At 42.4% G+C, this 20218-nt stretch overlaps 2 protein-coding genes across 3 annotated transcripts in view; one reads left to right on the top strand and one right to left on the bottom strand.

Moving 5' to 3' along the window:
• GPAT2 (glycerol-3-phosphate acyltransferase 2, mitochondrial) overlaps nt 1-1634 on the top strand; it is a 134327-nt gene extending 132693 nt beyond the window's left edge. Inside the window, exon 23 of the mRNA XM_073653673.1 lies at nt 887-1634. Coding sequence (XP_073509774.1) covers nt 887-1006 — 120 coding nt within the window. The 3' untranslated portion in view covers nt 1007-1634. The remainder of the gene's footprint in view (nt 1-886) is intronic.
• Nucleotides 484-20081, bottom strand: LOC141166717 (oxaloacetate tautomerase fahd2, mitochondrial-like). 2 transcript variants are annotated; one of them, XM_073653675.1, is made up of 9 exons: nt 19816-20081; nt 17378-17516; nt 13362-13625; nt 12318-12534; nt 9125-9184; nt 8656-8818; nt 5501-5609; nt 4575-4662; nt 484-1402 (listed from the first exon to the last, which is right to left on the bottom strand). In XM_073653675.1, exons 3-9 carry the CDS (start codon nt 13619-13621, stop codon nt 1340-1342), a joined length of 960 nt encoding a protein of 319 aa, XP_073509776.1. In that variant the 5' UTR covers nt 13622-13625; nt 17378-17516; nt 19816-20081; the 3' UTR covers nt 484-1339. The 2 variants fall into 2 exon arrangements, with proteins under 2 accessions (XP_073509776.1, XP_073509775.1); XM_073653674.1 differs by lacking the exon at nt 17378-17516 and having other exon boundaries at nt 490-1402; nt 19816-20078.
• Between the last annotated feature and the right edge of the window lie 137 nt (nt 20082-20218).

The following is a 20218-nucleotide window of genomic DNA, read 5'->3' as shown; positions in this document are numbered from 1 at the left end:
TAATATCTAATCTGTGTCTCCTCCAATTTAGTTTCATCCCATTGCTTCTAGTCTTTGAATGGGTTGTCTCCTAATTCTTCTTCAGCAGCGCACTGCTGCCATCCATGCTGCATGGCAGGGATGGTGTGCTCCTAAAGATCTGACAAAGCGGGACCGTGCGCTCTCCGGAACTGGACTGTGCGCTCTCCAGCTTTAACTCTTTGCAGCATCAGAGTAGCGCAGGGGCACTGAAGATGAGCAGATCCAGGCAGTTCAGAACAGCACTTCAGCCTGCAGGATCTATAGCAAAGAGCTTGCAATCACATTGACAAGGGAAACCAGCCTGATCAGCTCCAGAGGTGGGCGGTAACCTAAGAAACTAGCAGTAAACTATACAATTAAGAATCCCTTCTTCCTTAGGGGATTGAGAAATTTTTTAATAAGTAAATTGCAAAATTGCTTGTTTTTACAAAAACTATTATTGTTTGGAAAACCCTTGTATGATGTGAAAACTGGATATCAAGTTCCATTTTTGGCACCAAATGTGCAGCTGTTCTATGCAGCCTTTAATGTGAATAAGCCTATGGTTTGCATTTGGGCCAGTAATGGGTGCACAGAACCGTATAGTCTAGATCTTAAAGGAGCTGTTTCTTCACAGACCACTCTTGTAAAAGCATCACTCAGCCCATTGCATATTTGGCTCCTAGCTCTGGGGTAAAGTCATGGCCACCAGACCATCTAGCAACAGGGTCATGTTTTCTGACCCCCATTGTAGGATCAGGAAGATTTCTCCCAAAAGTAGGATAGTGTATTGGCCCCGGTACACAAGAGATTTATTTTGCTGCCTTAGAGTATGGCCATTTTTCTGTTATAAATTTGTCATCTTACTTGATGTGTTGATTTACAGGTATTTGAGTGTTCATCGAGCCCTGGTGGATCCATTCTCCACCTCTCCGACAGCTTCCTTGTAGAGGAAAACTGCACGAAGCTGACGTCATTCATCCAGCAGTTTATATACAGACGCTGAGCCGCAGAGACCTATCCTGTGAGACCATGACTAACATTACATCTGCACCACCATGAAGCAAAAGGCATCTGAACAAACCAGTCTTGGAAAGCACATTTCTTTTTTCTTTTAGTAAAGTGTATCAGTCTGAATGTTACATTGTAGTTAGGTTGATTTTGTTTTTTCGCTTGAATTATTTTTGCTTGATTTAAAACTTTAGAGAAGCAGATTTGCTGCGAGTTTGGAGTCGCAGCAGGAATGTGTTTCGTTGCTGTACAACATGTGATTTTCCCATTATTAAAGCTGAGTGCTGCGCACTGCGGTGTCCATTCCTCTGTTGTAATGTACGGATCCTCACACCACAGGGTTACTGATCACCCCCAGCTCATCAATTTCACATTCAACCACATCTCCTGCCTGAAAAATAAAATCAAAGCAACGGATTGTTAAACAGACACATTTGGTACATTTGTGACAGTGCAGAAATTCGTCTGATGACCATTCCTTACTTTGTCTCTACTCCTGTTGTATCTTGAAATATACGGCACAAGATGTATGAACAAGCGTGAAAAAATATATATACTTCCAACGGATGCCACCTGTCACACATAGGCTCCATGATAAAAGTGTGTCTAACGTAACTCCTTCACGCCACGGCCAATTTCCGTTTTTTTGCGTTTGTTTTTTTCCTCCCTTCCTTCCCACAGCAATAACTCATTTTTCTGTCCACATAGACATATGAGGGCTTGTTTTTTTGCGGGACAAGTTGTACTTTTAAATGACTCCATTGATTTTACCACATAGTGTATTGGAAAATGTGGAAAAAATTCCAAGTGCTGTGAAATTGTGGAAAAAAAAAAAATCCCGCAAATTCTGATATTGTTATTGGAGAATTGTTTTTATGGTGTACATTTTGTGGTAAAAATGACCTTGCAAAATTATTCTGCTTATTAATACGATTACAGAAATATCAAACATGTCCAGTTTTTTTTTTTATTATTTTAGTGGTGAAAAGAAAAATCAGAAGTTTGCAAAAAAAAATTAAATAAATAAATACATTTGGGGTCGTGTCAGCATTTTCTGAGAGCTCTAACATTTTTAATCTTCGGTCGGTGGAACGGTGTGATTGTTTATTTTTTACGTTTTTATTATTACCATTTTGGAATAAGACGTTTAGATTGCTTTTTACCGCCGCCTTTGTGGAATTGCGGCGACCAAAAAAAAACTTAATTTTACAGAAGGGTAGAGTTGGAAGGGACCTCCAGGGTCATCTTGTCCAACCCCCTGCTCAATGCAGGATTCACGAAATCATCGTTCTTGAATTTTTCATTTATGCCGTTTACCGATCGGGGTAATTGTTTTGATATTTTGATCGGACTTTTCTGAATGTGGTAATACCAAATATGTGTATTTTTTTTTAAATTATTTTTTCAATATCTATTTTCAATGGGGGAAAAGAGGGGTGATTTTAACTTCTAGGGTTTTAGATTTTTTTTTATTTTTTTTATTTCTTTTCACTGTTATTGTTAGTCCCCTTAGGGGACTTGAAGCTGCGATCAGCCGATCGCTTGTGCTATACACATCTATGCGAGAGCATCGCTGCATATAGCAGAAATCAGTCTCCTTTTGAAGCTCGGCCACAGCCAGGATACATTAGTAGGATCAATTTAATCCATAGTGGTTAACCTGTATATTATTCATCGGTCATATGCTACACAGAGGTTGTGTGTGTCATGTAAGTGAATAACAGACTAACTAGAAAAGAAAGCTCTTGCTCTCGAAATGTATTGGTCGAACCTCACCTTTTTCACCTTCAATGATAAAGTTGTCAGACTTAAATAAAAAAAATGCCTTATAGGGAATCTGTCAGCAGGTTTTTGCTATAAAATCTGAGAGCAGCATAATCTAGAGCAAGAGCGCCTGATTCCAGGGATGTGTCACTTACTAGGCTGTGTAGTTTTCATAGAATACCTGTTATGTCTGTTGTAGATATAGCAGAGCTAAGTGTTCTCCTCTGTATAACCCCGCCCACACGTCTTACTGGCTGCTTCCTGTGTACATTGTCAGCAAGCTGCCAATCACTGGTGGGGGGTGGGGTTATACAGATTAGCCTGACTGCTGGTCTTGTGAGCTGTAGTCCTATAGTGATAATCTCCTACTAATAAAACACTCATTGCATTGAAACTACAACATACAGCCTAATAAGTGATGCATCGCTGAAATCATTGTCTTGTACCCGGATTAACCAGCAAAAACCTGCTGACAGATTCACCTTGAAATAATAAATGAAGCATATTCTCTAGGTTGAAACCCAGTGACAGTAGAGCAGCCTGTGCTGCAGTAACGGGGTCCCAACATGGGAACTGTGCTTCATTTGTTATTTTATGCTATTCACTGGCTTCAGAGCAACCCATATGGTGGCACTGGTAGTTGTCACTTGAAAGAAGTGGCCACCACAAAGAATTAATAAAAGGAATGGCTGGTTTAAATCTAGATTAAAGGGGTTGTCCGGCTTTAGAAGACAAGTCTCTAGTCACGGACTTATGAATCTTCACAGCGCGCGCACTTCAAGGATTCTCCGGGAACGAGTGGTCATTTCACTGCAAGTATGCGATTTGCATACTTCCGGACACATTCCAACTAGACGTGTCTGGCCTTGCTCAGTACACTTGAGTTAAGCGAGGCCGTGCACTTCTAGTTAGCACATAACGATATGTATCCAGATAGCATCCTTGTGGTCATGCTCCCGTCTGAGACTCTTCACAGTGTGCAATGTGAGGATTCATAAGTCTGCAGTCACATAGTGTGACTGGAGTCTTGTATTCTACTGTATTCAACCCCTTTAAAATACTTATACCTATGCATGGCTTTATATCGACTATTATTTGGTAGTCAAAGACCAGTAGAAGGTAAAATCACATTATGTTTGGGCATGTCTGAAATATCCAAGTATGCCAAAAGATTGACCAGTATACATATACATTGGCATAAAGGTATTGGAAAGTGAATTTGTGTATGCTTTTCCTTACAAGTGTATGTATAAAAAAATCTCTTCTTTTTTTAATGGGAATCAGATGGAACTGTTTAGGTGTGAAAACTGCCTACACCGCACATAAGTATAATCATCATGGAAGCCGGACACATCCAAGAGCCAGCTTGTAATTGTAATTAGTAGCAATTGTACTATAATTAAAGTGATCCCATCTGCACATTTTTATATATGGACATAGTGGTGTGGCTGTATAGGTGCTTATCCCCCAATTAAACTTTTTGTATAAATCCAGTGCGCCAGTCATGAAGTCTACCCTAAAAGCCATATGCAAATCAGGCTGGAAGTGGACTGGGGGGGTGACTTTGGAAGTAGCAGTACACTGCATAGACACGCCCCCAGTGCACTTCCATCCTGATTTACATACGGTTTGCACACTAGAGTTCTCATGACTCGTGCATCGCATCACTACGTAAGTTATAATTTTCATTGGGGTGCTAGCCATACCATGTGCTGATGGGTTTCATTTAATATTGATGATAATGCCAATCTTCATATGCCGAAAACAAGATGGCGTATTACCAGTTCTGTATCTCTCACCTTAAGGAATACTGGCGGCTTCCTGAATACACCGACTCCGGGGGGTGTCCCTGTGAGAAACACGTCTCCCGGATTTAACGTGACAAATCTGAAAATGATACGTAGCCAAGTCAGAATATTTAGTGAATACTGTAAAGTGCATTAATAATATCAGTCTTGATAACATGCACTACGGCTAGATTCACACATTGGTATTTGGTGCAGATTTTACACATGGGACTTTTTAAATTCGGAACGTGTCAACTTCTGTTGCAGAAAGCCCCTGAAATCTGCAGGTTAAACTACTGTTTTGTTGCTTTTTGGGGGGGTCTGTTTCTGCACATATTCAAACATTACTAAGTGCAGAAAATATCAGCAGATTTTAGTGCAGAAACGCAGTGGAATTCACTTTAGAAAGCGTGAACCCAGCGCCCGTGTTTCATACGACTATTGACAAATAGCAGTTCACACATTGCTGTTTCTAATGCCTCTTTGGAATTCCATGATAAAACTGTGTAATGTGTGACTGCCATAAGCTAGAGACAGTATAAAATGCTCATCCATAATGCGCATTTGCCTGATGCCTTCTGCACGTTGGGCATGTGCTTGTGCTATTTTCCCAGCTATGTGACTTAGTTTTTAGTAATGTGCCCTTGTGTTGGCACTTTTCTCTGCTTCTGCGTCGTCTGTATACAACATGTCCTTGCCGTATAACAAAGGAGCGTTATTTAAGTTATTCCCATTAAAATGTAAAAATAAAAAGCAAATCCCAGCGTGCCATGATTCATCCATCATGAGCGGAGCCATGCAGATTGCCACGTCTGGCCTGGCACCCACTAGGCTTTTCATGTCTCAATGCACAGACGCAGGGCAGAGGTGAAGAGGCAGTAACTTCGGGGAGACAGATTTTGCTACATTTGGCCAATGCTCTATGAGTAAATCCTCACTTGGAGACCCAGGCAATCAGAGCTTCCGTCTTGAAAACCATCTGCTTTGTGTTACTATTCTGGACGAGGTTCCCATTCACACGGCAGCGGATTCCAAGGCCATGAGGGTCTGGGAAGGAGAAGAACGAGGTTAATACTACAGTAATATTTTTAAAGGGACGGTCCAAGCAAACCTGACACTATTGTCAATACACAAAGATGATTGTTATGTGTCCAGAGCAAACATATAACCTGTAAAAATGACACATAACTCGTTGATGCAAATTGTATCAAAGTTTGTTAAGGAGCAATATAAACAAAAAATAATAAAAAGACAAGGGAACGACTACACATAAAAAGATACGTATAATATCACAAGTTGCATACAAGTAAGAATTCATATACATATAGTGGATGCCTAGAAATACAAAATTATGTACACCCATGCCCAGACGATGATAATGCCACTGAAGGTCCGTAACACTGCATGTATGTATATATCTATGTACAGTGGGGAATATAAGTATTTGATACACTGCTGATTTTGCAAGTTTTCCCACCTACAAAGAATGGAGAGGTCTGTAATTTTTATCGTAGGTGCACTTCACCTGTGAGAGATAGAATCAAAAAAAAAATAATCCAGAATATCACATTGTATGATTTTTACACAATTATTTCATGTAATAAAATGCAAATTAAGTATTTGATACAATAGAAAAACAGAACTAAATATTTGGTCCAGAAACCTTTGTTTGCAATTACAGAGGTCAGACGTTTCCTGTAGTTCTTGACCAGGTTTGCACGCACTGCAGCAGGGATTTTGGCCGAATCTTCCATACAGATCTTCTCCAGATCTTTCAGGTTTCAGGGCTGTCGCTGGGCATTTAAGTTTCAGCTCCCTCCAAAGATTTTCTAATGGGTTCAGGTCTGGAGACTGGCTAGGCCACGCCAGGATCTTGAAATGCTTCTTAGGAGCCACTCCTTAGTTGCCCTGGCTGTGTGTTTCGGGTCATTGTTATATTGGAAGACCCAGCCACGACCCATCTTCAAAGCTCTTACTGAGGGAAAGAGGTTGTTGGCTAAAATCTTGTGATACATGACCCCATCCATCCTCCCTTCAATATGATGCAGTCATCCTGTCCCCTTTGCAGAAAAGCACCCCCAAAGTATGATGTTTCCCCCACCATGCTTCACGGTTGGGACGGTGTTCTTGAGGTTGTACTGATCCTCCTTCCTCCAAACACTGCGAGTGGAGTTGATACCAAAAAGCTATATTTTTGGTCTCATCTGACCACATGACCTTCTCCCATGCCTCCTCTGGATCATCCGGATGGTCATTGGCGAACTTCAAATGGGCCTGGATATGTGCTGGCGTGAGCAGGGGGACCTTGCGTGTCCTGAGGGGTTTTAATCCATGACAGCGTAGTGTGTTACTAACGGTAATGTTTTAGACTGTGGTCCCAGCTCTCTTCAGGTCATTGACCAGGTCCTCTCATGTAGTTCTGGGCTGAGTCCTGACCTTTCTCAGATTCATCCTTACCCCACGAGGCGAGATCTTGCATGGAATCCCAGACTATGGAAGATTGACAATCATCTTGTGTTTTTTCCATTTTCTAATAATTGTGCCAACAGTTATTGCCTTCTCACCAAGCTGCTTGCCTATTGTCCTGTAGCCCAGCCTTGTGCAGGTCAACAGTTTTGTCCCTGGTGTCCTTAGACAGCTCTTTGGTCTTGGCCACGGCGGAGAGGTTGGAGTGTGATTGAGTTTGTGGACAGGTGTCCTTTATACAGGTAACAAGTTCAAACAGGTGCAATTAATACAGGTAATGAGTGCAGAGTAGGAGGGCTTCTTAAGGAAAAACTAACAGGTCTGTGAGAGCCAGAATTCTTGCTGGTTGGTAGGTGATCAAATACTTATTTCATGCAATAAAATGCAATTTAATTATTCAAAAATCATGCATAAACAAATTCAGAAAAATCACATTGTAAGATTCTGCTTCTCACAGTTGAAATGTACCTACGATAAATATTACAGATCTCTCCATTCTTTGCAGTCTGTGCAAACTTGGTCAAGAACTACAGGAAACGTCTGACCTCTGTAATTGCAAACAAAAGTTTCTGTACCAAATATTAAGTTTTGTTTTTCTATTGTATCAAATACTTAATTAATTTGCATTTTATTGCATGAAATATGTAAAAATAATACAATGTGATTTTCTGGATTTTTTTTTTTAAGATTCTGTTTCTCACAGGTGAAGTGCACCTACAGTAAAAAATAAAAGACCTCTCCATTCTTTGTAGGTGGAAAAACCTGCAAAATCGGCAGCGTATAAAATACTTATTTTCCCCACTGTATGTAGTTGGTCTCTATATATGTAACACAGTTTGAGCCATATGGAAATATTATATGGTGTGCAAAGCACATGGAAAAGTGCAGTAGCAAACTATGAGACTATAATATGCATAGAATAAAGGCACCTCCAAAGGAAATGTGGCTGATCAGTCAGAATATTAGCCATGTGCAAAATTGCAAAAACTGACTTATGCCTTATAATAACATATATACACGTGTCATATATGCTATGGCATTTCCATAAAGTTTAAAAAAAAATCCATAGCCAGATCACATGTGCATATAATAAATAAGTAAAGGTAAAACAGATAACTGGGACTATGTGCAAAAATGCAGGACAGTGACATGTGCCCTGAAATTAAATGTACGTATTGGTCATATTAGACTATAGCATGAAGGTTAATGTACAGATCTATAATATTTTCCCATATATAAGTACACATGGTAAGTAAATGGATAAATATGCAACAAATATAGAGTAAAATAAATTATGATCCAAGTACCAAATACTTAGAGCAAGGACCCAATGCGCGTTTCGCCAATGGCTTTGACGAAGTAATGCTATAGTCTAATATGTCCAATATATATATTTAATTTAACCTTATTTGTGCAAAAATTGCAGGTGTATATAAAACACTCCAATGGTGGGAATGGAGAACATTTACGCAAAAAACTGTGACCTTTTAATTTGTTGCAATTGATGAATCTTGTTGTTTTTCAACACCTCAAAAAAAACTCTGTGTGAACATAGTAGGCACAATCCCAAATTGTCATTAAAATGGGATGAACAATATATTTTCAGGAAATATTGTAATTTAAGTACCTGAAATAGAGTCTTTAGTAACAAGTGCTGGGCCCAATGGACAGAAAGTGTCAAATGTTTTACCCAGCAGCCACTGCTTCCCATTCTTTTCCATTTGCCAGTCACGAGAGCTCACGTCATGGGCCACAGTATATCCGGCCACATGCTCCATGGCGTCCTGCTCCTGTGTATACAATGGAAATGTGTCTATAAAGTGTCACATACATAATGTATCTACGTAAAGGACGGGGTGGAGGGAGCCGCCACCTTATAGAGTTTTCCATAATGATATCACGGAGAAGCTGCAGCTGCACCTCCCTCCTCCCTTCCTTCTAGTCAATGTTTTATACTGGAGGACTTTTTTGGGTGACTCAGAACATCCCTTTTCAAAACGGAGTTTGATTATACTTTATTTTGAGCATTATTTTATGTAACTCTTGCTTGAAGTTCACAGCTTAAAAATGAATCGTGCTTTTCTTTTCAGTTTTACCTTGATATTTTTTCCCTTTTTTCCTATGACGAAAGCAAGTTCAGCTTCCCAGTCCACTTCCTGCAAACAGAAGTGGATGAGAACATTACTGCTAGATAATAATGCACAAAATTGCTAAGCAATGTAATAGTGCCATCTTGTGGAGAAAACAGGGACAACGTGTATATGTGATGTAGGCCCCTATTAAACTATTTTACGTTATCAGTATATTGTAAGTAACAAATAACTATATGTTCCAGACAACGATGTTACCACTCGGGCATATTCACACATGCCTAAAATTTCTGCAACAAATCTGCCACATGAGAATACCCTATTTTTCATGGACCCACAATGCAATATTGGCCGCAAAGTGGAATAAAACTTTTTTTCATTTAATTTTGTGTCTGTTGTGTAGATATCAGCAAAGTATTTGTCACATAATGCATTAACACCCACTTGGACTTTTTTTTTTTATCAGGCAGTTTTCACTGGGGGCGTGTACTTCTTCTCCCTGCATGATGCTGACCAATCATAAAGCAGGCAGCAATATACTTGGAAAAAAAAACACGCCCCCATCTTAGCTTCCAGCAGATTTCTCAGTGTGTGAATGTAGTGATACAGCTCTGATCTAATGCATGAGTCAGTGTGGGGGACGGGAAATGCTGCCGAGTTTAGCTCTGTCATGTTACAAACCCTTTTATCAGCTCACCTGATTACTGAGTATCAGTAATCACACTGATGTCCGCGGAGCTCAAGCATTTGAGCCCTGATCAGGGCTTTCATAATATCTCACAGAGGAGTAACCTGCCAGCTCTGGACTACCGCTGTGTTAGATGTAATGAGACCCTGCTTCGATCTCACTAATGAGTGATTATAAGTTGAGCACTAAGGGCGAAGTCAGAAGGCCTTATAACACGGACGACAATCGCATCACAATGTTCGGACTGGTCAGCAGCTCTCCTGACCCGAGAGTGACAGCTGCATAGAAATACATGCTGTCACGTTCAAGTCAGCAGAGCTGCCGGCCAGTCAGAGGATTGCGATGCGATCCTCATGCAAGTAACACGACCGTCTGACTGCGCCCTAAGTGTGATACTGGGACATCTCTGGACAGGCAGTGTGCGGAGAAGTGCAGTATAGCAGAGGTGATAGTGCTAGGAGAGCTGATAGAAGGGTTTGTAATGAGACACAGCTAAACTCAGGTGCACTACCCCTTCCCCACACTGACTCATGCAGGAGGTTATACAAGAAGATCAGATCTGTATCACAACATCTCACACACTAAGAAATCAGCTCTAAGCTATGGTGGGGGCTGTTTTTTCTTTCTTTTTGAGTATTGCTCCTTGCTTATGGTTTTTGTAACTGCCATACAAATCAATGACGACAACCGAGCAAACGCAGCCTCCCTTGGCGGCGCCGTTTTTGAGATAGATGCCAGTCCCAGCAGTTGGATCTGTGGCTGTGTTTCCTGAGGACTGAAAAGGGCAGCAAACTAACAATTCATTTCTGCAAAAACATACATAAGTGGGAAATTCAGCAGAGCTGGTCACTTTCATAAAGGCAATGGTCAGCAAAATGAAAACTAGCACACTGCATGCTATGATGGCACAACAGCGGTGTACAGTTCTGGGCTTGAGGTATTGTGCTCATTGAGTAAAAGACAAATATTTCAAGCCACTGATTAATTCGGATCCTGTTACGTTTGGAAGGTCCAATCTCATAGCATACAATCCAATTACCCAAACTTATGAATATGACCACAGCAATGTCCGATGCAAGTGGAGTGTCCGATATACAGTATATGGATAGTGCTCTAATCAGGGACGTAATGATCGTGGTCACAGAGGTCGCGACCGGGACCATGCGGGTGAGGGGCCCACCGACATCAGCGCAATCTTCAAAAGAAGTGTATTGTGGTGCAGAAAAACGCCAGGTCCGTGTGCTGCAATACATGCTGCCAGCCAATCAGAGCCCAGCAGCAGACATCGGCGTGCACGTGACTGGGGGCGCATGGCAGGGACGTCAAGCCCTCTCGTCACTTGCACCCTGAAGTCAGCTGCCGGTTTCAGAAGAGAATGCTGCGCAGCGGGGGAGCGGAGGGAAGGGGAGTAGAATAATTTCTTTTTTATACACACACCAGGATGGGGGACATATATACCTTGATGGGCCCAGGATGGGGGATTTATATACCATGATAGGCCTAGGACGGAGGTGATATATACCAGGATGGGGAGCATATATACTAGGATGGGGACATGTATACCAGGAAGGAGCCCAAAATGAGGGATAATACTACATAATGGAGGAGAGGGTGACATTAGTAAGTCCTTGTAGGATTTAGAATGCTACAATATACATCTGACCAACATGCAGGGGTGTCTAGGGCCAAATTTTGCACCGGGGCTCATCGGACTTATGCAATTCTGTTGAGCTGGACTGACTGAAACTACTGCTACACATATGGAACTGTAAGTTTATACAACTGCATACATCTGCCAGACTCCTAAACAATGTATACCACAAGTATTTTACATGCTACTATGTTGGAAAGCATGCTTCTCTGAACCTCCCCGTACAGTGCACTCTTGATACCTGTAGGACAATATGCCAAGAGAGTGTCTTCCCATTACACAGACGGTTTGCCACAAGCACGGTGTGGGTCTTGTATGATGAGTGTTTTTACATGGAATACAAAAAGCCTCCTAGAAATTTATTAAAAGTAGTTAGAAAAAGACTGCTCCAAATTTTTCATGTTTGCAGTTAGCAAAGTGTTACGTTTAAGGCTCTGCGTCATGAATCTGCAGCAGATAGGAACCTGTGAACACAGCCTAAAATGTATTTTCTGACGTGTGATCTCATGTACACCAGAAGCAGAGCAACATTCCTTGTAAAGGAGTCTGTCAGATCAAAATGACTGTTAACACCAAGCACAGATGCTTAATGCACCCTTTGCGAGGACAAACAGCTCAGTGCACCTTCCCACCTCATCTGGATTCTGTAAATTTAGAGCTGTCAATCAAGAAAGAGGAGATGGATGGAAAACAAGTAGGTGGGAAGGGTGCTTGAGGGATCTGTGCTCGGGTTCAACAGTCATTTTGTGCTGACAGACTCCCTTTAAGGCTCTGTACACACTAGATGTATATCACCTTTAGTAAACTCTGATGGCAACATGTGTATTGCTACTCCAACCTCTAAAAATCACCACAGGCACCTGACTTTCAGCAGGAAGGACAATGGAGTCATATGGACCAACGATGGAGCTGGGGAACTTGTTGAAGATGATGGGTTCTTTTGGAACAGGGACATTTTGCTCCAGGCAGTGGTCAACATAGTTCATCCCAATACAAATAACCTTCTCAGGATTGGTGATGGGAGCCAAGATTGAGAGCTGAGAGCGGCTCAGGGTGGGCTGACCAGAATCCAGGGCCCTAAAAGGGAATGAATTATGTCACTAAGAAGATGAGCAAATGAGCTGTATGAGGAAAAATTCTGGGGTCTGGTGCCCCCTATTAGAGGCAGCTACATTATAAATCAGCTCCTAACACTTTAAAGCTTGTTAAAGGGTCAGGCACTGACCTACAGGGGCAGGAAATATCCAGCTTGCTTTCTCCTGGAGATCTCATTTCCATATTATTTTCCCAGGGTACATTGCCTAGCATGTAAATTTCCATAAAACTGTAAAAACTTATGAAATGCTGATAATTGTACATCAGTAATTATAGAAACATCTGACAAAAAGATCCAAAAACACTGAAGCAGCAAACTTTGTGAAAACCAAACTTTGTGTTGGTCTCAAAACTTTTGGCCACGACCGTTTACTGTATAGTGCCCTCGACCTCCCAGGCTAAGTACATGCCCACTGACTTTGAGAAAATGGCATTTCCTTTCATTTTGGCTGACAACTTGGCTACAGTTTTAGAGTTTTCGCGAGAAGCAATGGGATGAAACTGAAAGGGAGAAGATACAGATTAGATATTAGAAAAAACTTTTAGACAGCGAGGGTGATCAATGAGTGGAACAGGCTGCAAAGAGAGGTGGTGAGTTGTCCTTCAATGGAAGTCTTCACACAGTGGCTGGACAGACATCTGTCTGAGATGGTTTAGTGAATCCTGCATTGAGCAGGGGGTTGGACACAATGACCCTGGAGGTCCCCTCCAACTCTAACATTCTAGAATTCTATAAGTAAAACTCAAATACAACTACTTTGTATACTGCGAGTCAGTAAGGGAGTGCCCAGTAGAAATTTGGTGTGTACCTCTTAGCTATCTGCAATGTTACATCTCCACCTTCCAGAAATTCTCTCATCTCACATGGAAGTGATGAATCAAAGGCATTTAGGTCAATGACTCTTTCTCCATCCAGTTCTACTCCGATCCTCCGGCCGGTAGACGTTGGGCTCTGAAACTGAATAAGCCTCATCCTTAGTGGAGGGAAGTAGGAGATGCCTCTCCGGGGCAAGAAGCGGACAGAGTTAGGCTGGACTGCTCGCAGGAAACCGTGGACAGATGCCAACATCAACCTATCAGGAGAGAGAAGGTTAGAAACATTTTGCAAATGTCATTGGTTGGTATAAGGGTAAGGCGGTCTGTCAGCTGTCCATTGTCAAAAAACATTCACTTTTGTACTTTCAAGGACATATCTTTGAGGACCTTTTTTACTTCTTTACACACTTGTATGTATTTTAGGCTGAAAATTTTTGCACTGGGGTTTCAGTAGAAAAAAAAAAAAAGTGCTCCAATTGCATTTCACAGGCTTTGTTTCCCTCAGTCGGTTCTCACTGAGGGTTTGTAACTTTTCTGTAGGTCTTTTTCTGAACTCTCAGCTATATTCTGACCACAGACCACATCAAAGTTGAGATGAACTTTGACGTGGTCAAAATAAGGCCAGATAAAAGAGTTACAGACTCCCCAAAAGACCAAGATCACTGATGGATTCTCAGTGAACTCAGTAGTCAGCAATGTATAGGGAAACACAAGAACCAGTAAAAGCCAAAAAATATGACATTTTCAATTCATTTATTTTTAAACCAGATGCATTTCAGTAAAAACAAAAATTAAAAACTGCCCCCGAGGTGTCAAAAAAAGTATTAAAGAGGTTGTCAACTACTAGGACAACTGCTTCTCGATCTGAATATTAGCCCCAGTGAAAATATATACACTTATACTCACCTCCCGTGCCGGCGTTGTTCCAGCGGTGTCGGCACTCATGTTCCCGGGGCTGTGATGCGGTGGAGTGACAGGTGATGCCCGGCGCCCAATCAGCGCTGGCGTCACTGTCCCCGCTACAGCTGACCACTCACTTAATGTTTGTCCCAGCTTTTTATTTTCAAGGGGACAAACATTCAGATCGAGAAGGGGCTGACCTAGTAGTGGACAAACCCTTTAAATCCTGATTTCATTAGCGGCTCTGCCATCTGTAAATGAACCACATACTTGTTGCTAAAACCTGTTAGGTACGGGAGGTGTGCTGACTGGCCCTCTGACAATGTAACCTAGAATATATAGAACATAGTATAGACGCAACTGTTCTCATCTGCAAAGACCAAGTCAATCATAAAAGCCACACAAGCAGAAATGTAGAGATTCTCACTCAGAATGATCTAATATGTCCGCATACACATGAGATATAGACATATATAGATATATACAGTGGTAATCTATATACTGTTTATTTAACTGTATAGGACAGCGCAGAAGACTGTTCTTCCCTATACAGAGGGTCACATTGCCATTTCTTGGAATGGGTCCCTATGGAGTACAGATGCCACCGCACCCATCCAGGGTGTGACCACCGTCAGTGCATAAGTTATGAGCATGTATGCCTGGCAGGAGGCATATACTGTACATCTACTAAAGAGCACCTGTCACCAAGTCAGAAGTGGACATATTTTGCTCTTATTTTATTCCCACTGCTTCCCTGAGTTTTCTTTTTAATCCACCATGTGGTTCCAGATACGTGGGCCTTTTTATTTATTGCTAATGTCTATGGTCTCTACTAAGGATCACAGGATTCCTCAGGGGAGTGTCTTTAGGTGCCTCTGCATTACTACCCAGTGACCAACGCCCCCTTTGGTAAAAACCATAAAAATGATCGCTAAATAAAAAGGGCTATATTTATGGATCCATATGGTGAATTTTAAAAAAAATAATAACTGAATACTCAGGGGAGCAGCAGGAATAAAATATGAGCAAAAACTGGTGACAGGTCCTCTTTAAATGGAACCTGTCACCAGAAAAAAAACGCTATTATCCTGTAGATTAACCCGATATCTGCAGGTTAATAGCGTTTTTTCTGGTGAATGGTTCCCTTTATGCCTTATCCACATGCCGGTAGTTTATTGTGTGTTTCCACGGACCGCATGTCCGTGGGCAAAACACGCTGATATGTCTGTTTTTTGCACGCCGCACGGATAATAAAACGTTCCACACACATGCACTCTGGTGACACACAGATCACATCCGTGTGTCATCAGCATCACAAGTTACCGATGCCTGGGAATCATCAGTACAGTTTGCGCTATTCCCCGGCACCAGGTCCTGGAGGCAGCTCTCATCAGTGTCCTCTGCTGAGATCAGGGCGAGCAGAGGACTATGTTGATATGTTGAGAGTTGTATTCATCCCCCACGGTCTACATGGAGTGTAAAATTATGAATAAAATAAAAAACACATTATACTCAACTTCACACCTAATCCCCTGAAGCCATTGTCCCCTGTAAAAAAAATAATAATAAAAAACAACAATATCCATCACCTGTCCAAAGTGGCAAGAATCCATAGTGTTCCATGCTGTAATCCATCGGTGCGAAACTTCTCACTGTGAACTGCGATGATCTCACCGAGGTCACCGCAGTTCAGGGGCCAGCTCGCTGCAGTCATTCTGCCCTGCTCTTCAGCATGAGCGGTCACCTTATGCCACCGCTCATGCTGATGAGAAAATGTCGCACAGATGGGATACGGCGTGGGTGGGACATTACAGATTCTGTCAATCAGTCGCAAATCATGAGCACGGAGTGACTGAAACATGACACCCAAGCACGCTGAAGATACTCGGCGAGCACCCGAGCGTGCTCGCCAAAAGGGTTAACAGAGCATACTCGCTCATCACTAATATTGTTGTTTTTTATTTTTGTTTTTTACAGGGGACAATGGCTTCAGGGTATTAGGAGTGAAGGTGAGTATAATGTGTTTTTTATTTCATTCTTAATTTTACATTCTATGTAAACAGCGGGGGGTGAATACAACTCTCAACACTGTCCCCTGCTCACGCAGATCTCAGCACCCAGCACCGGAGCAAACTGTACAGCTGTTTCTCAGGCGCCAGTACATGTGATACTGATGTGGCACACTGTTGCAACACACGGACACGGATATCTCCGGTACTGGTTTTTCCAGTGCTGGAAATATCAGGATGTGTGAAAGAGGACTTACATGTATAAAAGCAGATGTAATACATAGAAACATGCAGAAGGTATTGTCAGAAAAGGAAAATTAGTGTTGGGGCGGCACAGTCACTGTATAGCCATTGCACAAGACATATACGCCACAATTCATCAAGACTAGCCAGTCTTGCTGAAGTAAGAGGAGTCAAATTCATTAAAGGGAATCTGTCAACAGGATTTCACCCCCCCAAACTATGTATATGTGCATGTAGCTCTTTCATAGACATGTCCAGCAATACCTTTACATGGCCAGTCTGCTCCTCCGTTACTGAGAAATCCGCTTTTGCAATGATATGCAAATGAGGCAGAAGAGCCCCGTCACTCCAACTCTATTCTCCGCTTCGAGCCTCCTTTTGCTACTTGACTGACAGCTCCTTTGTCTGAAGTCACACTGCATAAAGGCTGTCAGTAAAGCAGGAGGAGGTGGTGACGCTGAAGACTGAGCCGCGCTGGAGGGTAGTGGCTTTCTCCTTGCCCGCTGCCTTGGATTGACAGGACTTTGCCTACATGCACATATAATGAGACCTGTCACTCCAGGGCAGCAGGCGGGGAGAAGCGGTCGGGGTCTCATCTACCTGTCTAGTCTCCCATGCGGCTCTATCCCTGGTGGCTATTAAAATATGCTTTTCTCTGAAAGGCAGCAGCGTTTCAGAGTCAAACATACCTGGCTGAGATCATACAGCCCGTGCCTGATACCATGCTGCTCTATCCACGGGCAGGATGTATCAGCTGTCAGGAAGCCTGCTGGACGATTATTCTCCCTCTCTTTGCACTACTCTTATTAGATGCAGCAGGTAGGAGAAGTAAAGGGTTTCAATTATCCTCTTCTTACCTAATCCAATCTGAATATTGCGCCCCACCAGTTCCTCAACCAGTTGTGTTAACGTGGCCCCATATAACGTCCCAGCTGGCTCCTAGTCTGGCTACGATCTGTCCAGGACTGCAGTGAGGTTCATCATTCCTCAACGTTCCTGCTGACACATTACACATCAGCAAATTCTTCTACAAACCCTGTAGTAACTTATTAACAATGAGAAGCCACTTTTCTACGCACAACCATTAATTTTTTTCAAAACTTTGTTTTTATGGATAACCTTTTTTTGAGGTAAGCCATCAATATTAGATCAGCAGGGGTCTAACTCCCATCACCCCCCACATTCAGCTGGTTAAAAGGGCCACAAAGATCCTAAGAGCACCAAAGGCAGAGCACCGTACATTTTGTAGTGGCTGGGTTGGTATTGCAGCTAAGTCCATTCACCTGGTATGAAAACTTTTTTTTTTTTTTAATATAATTAATTAAATTGTCTTGGGGGTGGGGAGAGCACATGATGAACTGGGAAAGCATAAGATGGACTGGGAGTGGGGAGAGCACATGATGAACTGACAGTGGGGGGTGGGTAGAGCTAATGATAAATTAGGAGCGGGGAGAGCAAATGATGAATGGGGGGTGGGGAGAGCAAATGAATTGGGAGTGGGGGGTGAGGAAAACAAATTAATTGGGAGTGAAGGATGAGGCGAGCAAATAATCAATTGAGGGTGGGGACAACAAATGATGATGAATTGGGGGTGGGGGAGAGTAAATGATGATGAAGTGGGGGTGGGAGAGAGGACATGACAAAATGAATTAGGGAGGAGGGGGGCATGTAAATATAATGAATTGGGAGAGGGGCGCGTTGAGGAGTGTGACTGGTAATGAACTGGGGGAAAGAGTACAGGTTCTAATTAATTTATATATTTATTAGGTGGGGAAAGTGGCTATTTACAGTTAGTGGGAGCACAGTGGTGGATTACAATTTATATTTGGAATGGTGGGTTGCGTAATAACTAACTATATATTAATGGTGGGTGCAAGTCGGTACTCAGCTGCGTAGTGTAGAAGTTGGGGAATGTGCTCTAGATAACCGTGTTATTTTATGCAGAGACAAGACTTGGCTGGAAGAAGTGATGGCGGTCTGCGCTGGATAAAGGAGAAAAGCGAAGATGAAGGACTTCAACTAGAGACGTCACTGGTGATCACTGTATTACCTGTACACTGACACTATACACAGGGCTTATGTGTATAATGTCACTGGTGATCACTGTATTACTTGTACACTGACACTATATACAGAGCTCCTGAGTATAATGTCACTGGTGATCACTGTATTACCTATACTTTATATACAGAGCTCCTGAGTATAATGTCACTGGTGATACTGTATTACCTGTAAACTGACACTATACACTGTATACTATGTACAGGGCTCTTGTGTATAATGACACTCATGCTAACTTATGGTAATATTAGTATTGTGTTTTTTATTAATGATCAGTATTGTAGTATTCGGTCACTATGTGGTGGCAATATGTGGTCTGGTCACAGTGTGGAGGCATTTGTTCCTTCTTTGTAGTATTATTCGGTCACTATGTGGTGGTAATATGTGGTCCGGCCATGGTGTGACGGTATTTGTTCCCTTGTATGTGATATTATTAGTCATTTTAAAAAAAATATGTGACACATTCCCTGACAGAAAACAAAAACTAAAAAGAGTATTGGGTATTATAAGAAATGTTTAATAGGTTAGAGTAGAGTATGGCCCAGCCAGAAGAGTCTACCTTGTCGTTGTGACGGCTTAAAAAATCTTTTGGCCAAAATAAAATCTCATGGCTATGTATGTGATATGTGTTCGATGTGAACTGTTATTGTGTGATTGATGTGCAGAAGTGGAGATTTTCCAAGAGTGGGAGGTAGGACCATGGAAAGTTCAAGGGATGGAGGCAGAGTCTCAAGGGGACCCGAAAATGTTGCCAGTATGGCTCCCTGAAATTCCTGGTGGCAGCCCTGGTAATAATACTGCAGAGAACTGTACAAGAAATTTTATATAAATGTTAAAAAAAAGTTTTAAATATTTGGTCTGGCTGCATGCGGAACGGTCTAAGATATCTGTATATTTCTTACACATGGTGAACGCCTAAATTAAAATAAAAAAACAAAAAAACAATCCGAAATGTCAGTCGCTGGTTCATGGTCACTTCACCTTCCAAAAAGAGAATAAGATCAGGGGGTTGAATGGACCCCAATAAAAACAATGACAGCGCTGACCACCCAAAAATCCAAGCTCCTGGAAGGGTGCAGCCGTATACAAATACAGCCGTCTACCGGTACAGCCGTATCCACACCCGCAGTCACACATGACCGCGTCTCTCCACAGCTCCCACCAGGCTCCTCGTACACCGGCACATATAAGGCGACCCCCGGAGCCACACGACATATATATAGCGGCCAGAAACCTGTTTCCAGGGCGACAGCCCGAGCCGTATCCCCGTGTCTTCCGGTAGAGACCAGCAGAGCTCGATCTCGTGACACTTGTCCTAGAACTACAACTCCCGGCGTGCACTGCGCGTCTTCAACCTAAAGCTTTATCGAAAATATGAGACATCTGAGCGTCGTTATGTCAGTATATCGGGAGGACGAGTAAGAGTGTCTCACTCCTGACAGCGCAGAGACCTCTATACAGCACTGCGGCTCTGTGCCGGGACAGCCATGATTCTATATGGAATGCAGCATTACAGGGGCAATGTGTCTGTAGCGCCACCTGCAGGCGGCACTGACTTTGTCTGTGGTGGAGCTATGGTTCTTAATGGGGAACACCCTGGTTAGCAATTGATGTGGGGGCACTGTGTCTGACGCTGG

This window comes from Phyllobates terribilis, unplaced genomic scaffold (genome assembly GCF_046119375.1).
Source record: "Phyllobates terribilis strain yellow unplaced genomic scaffold, ASM4611937v1 Scaffold_11__3_contigs__length_659146591, whole genome shotgun sequence".
NCBI classification, from domain to species: domain Eukaryota; kingdom Metazoa; phylum Chordata; class Amphibia; order Anura; family Dendrobatidae; genus Phyllobates; species Phyllobates terribilis.
Note: the sequence above shows the minus strand (reverse complement) of the source record. Positions and strands in the feature narration are given on the sequence as shown.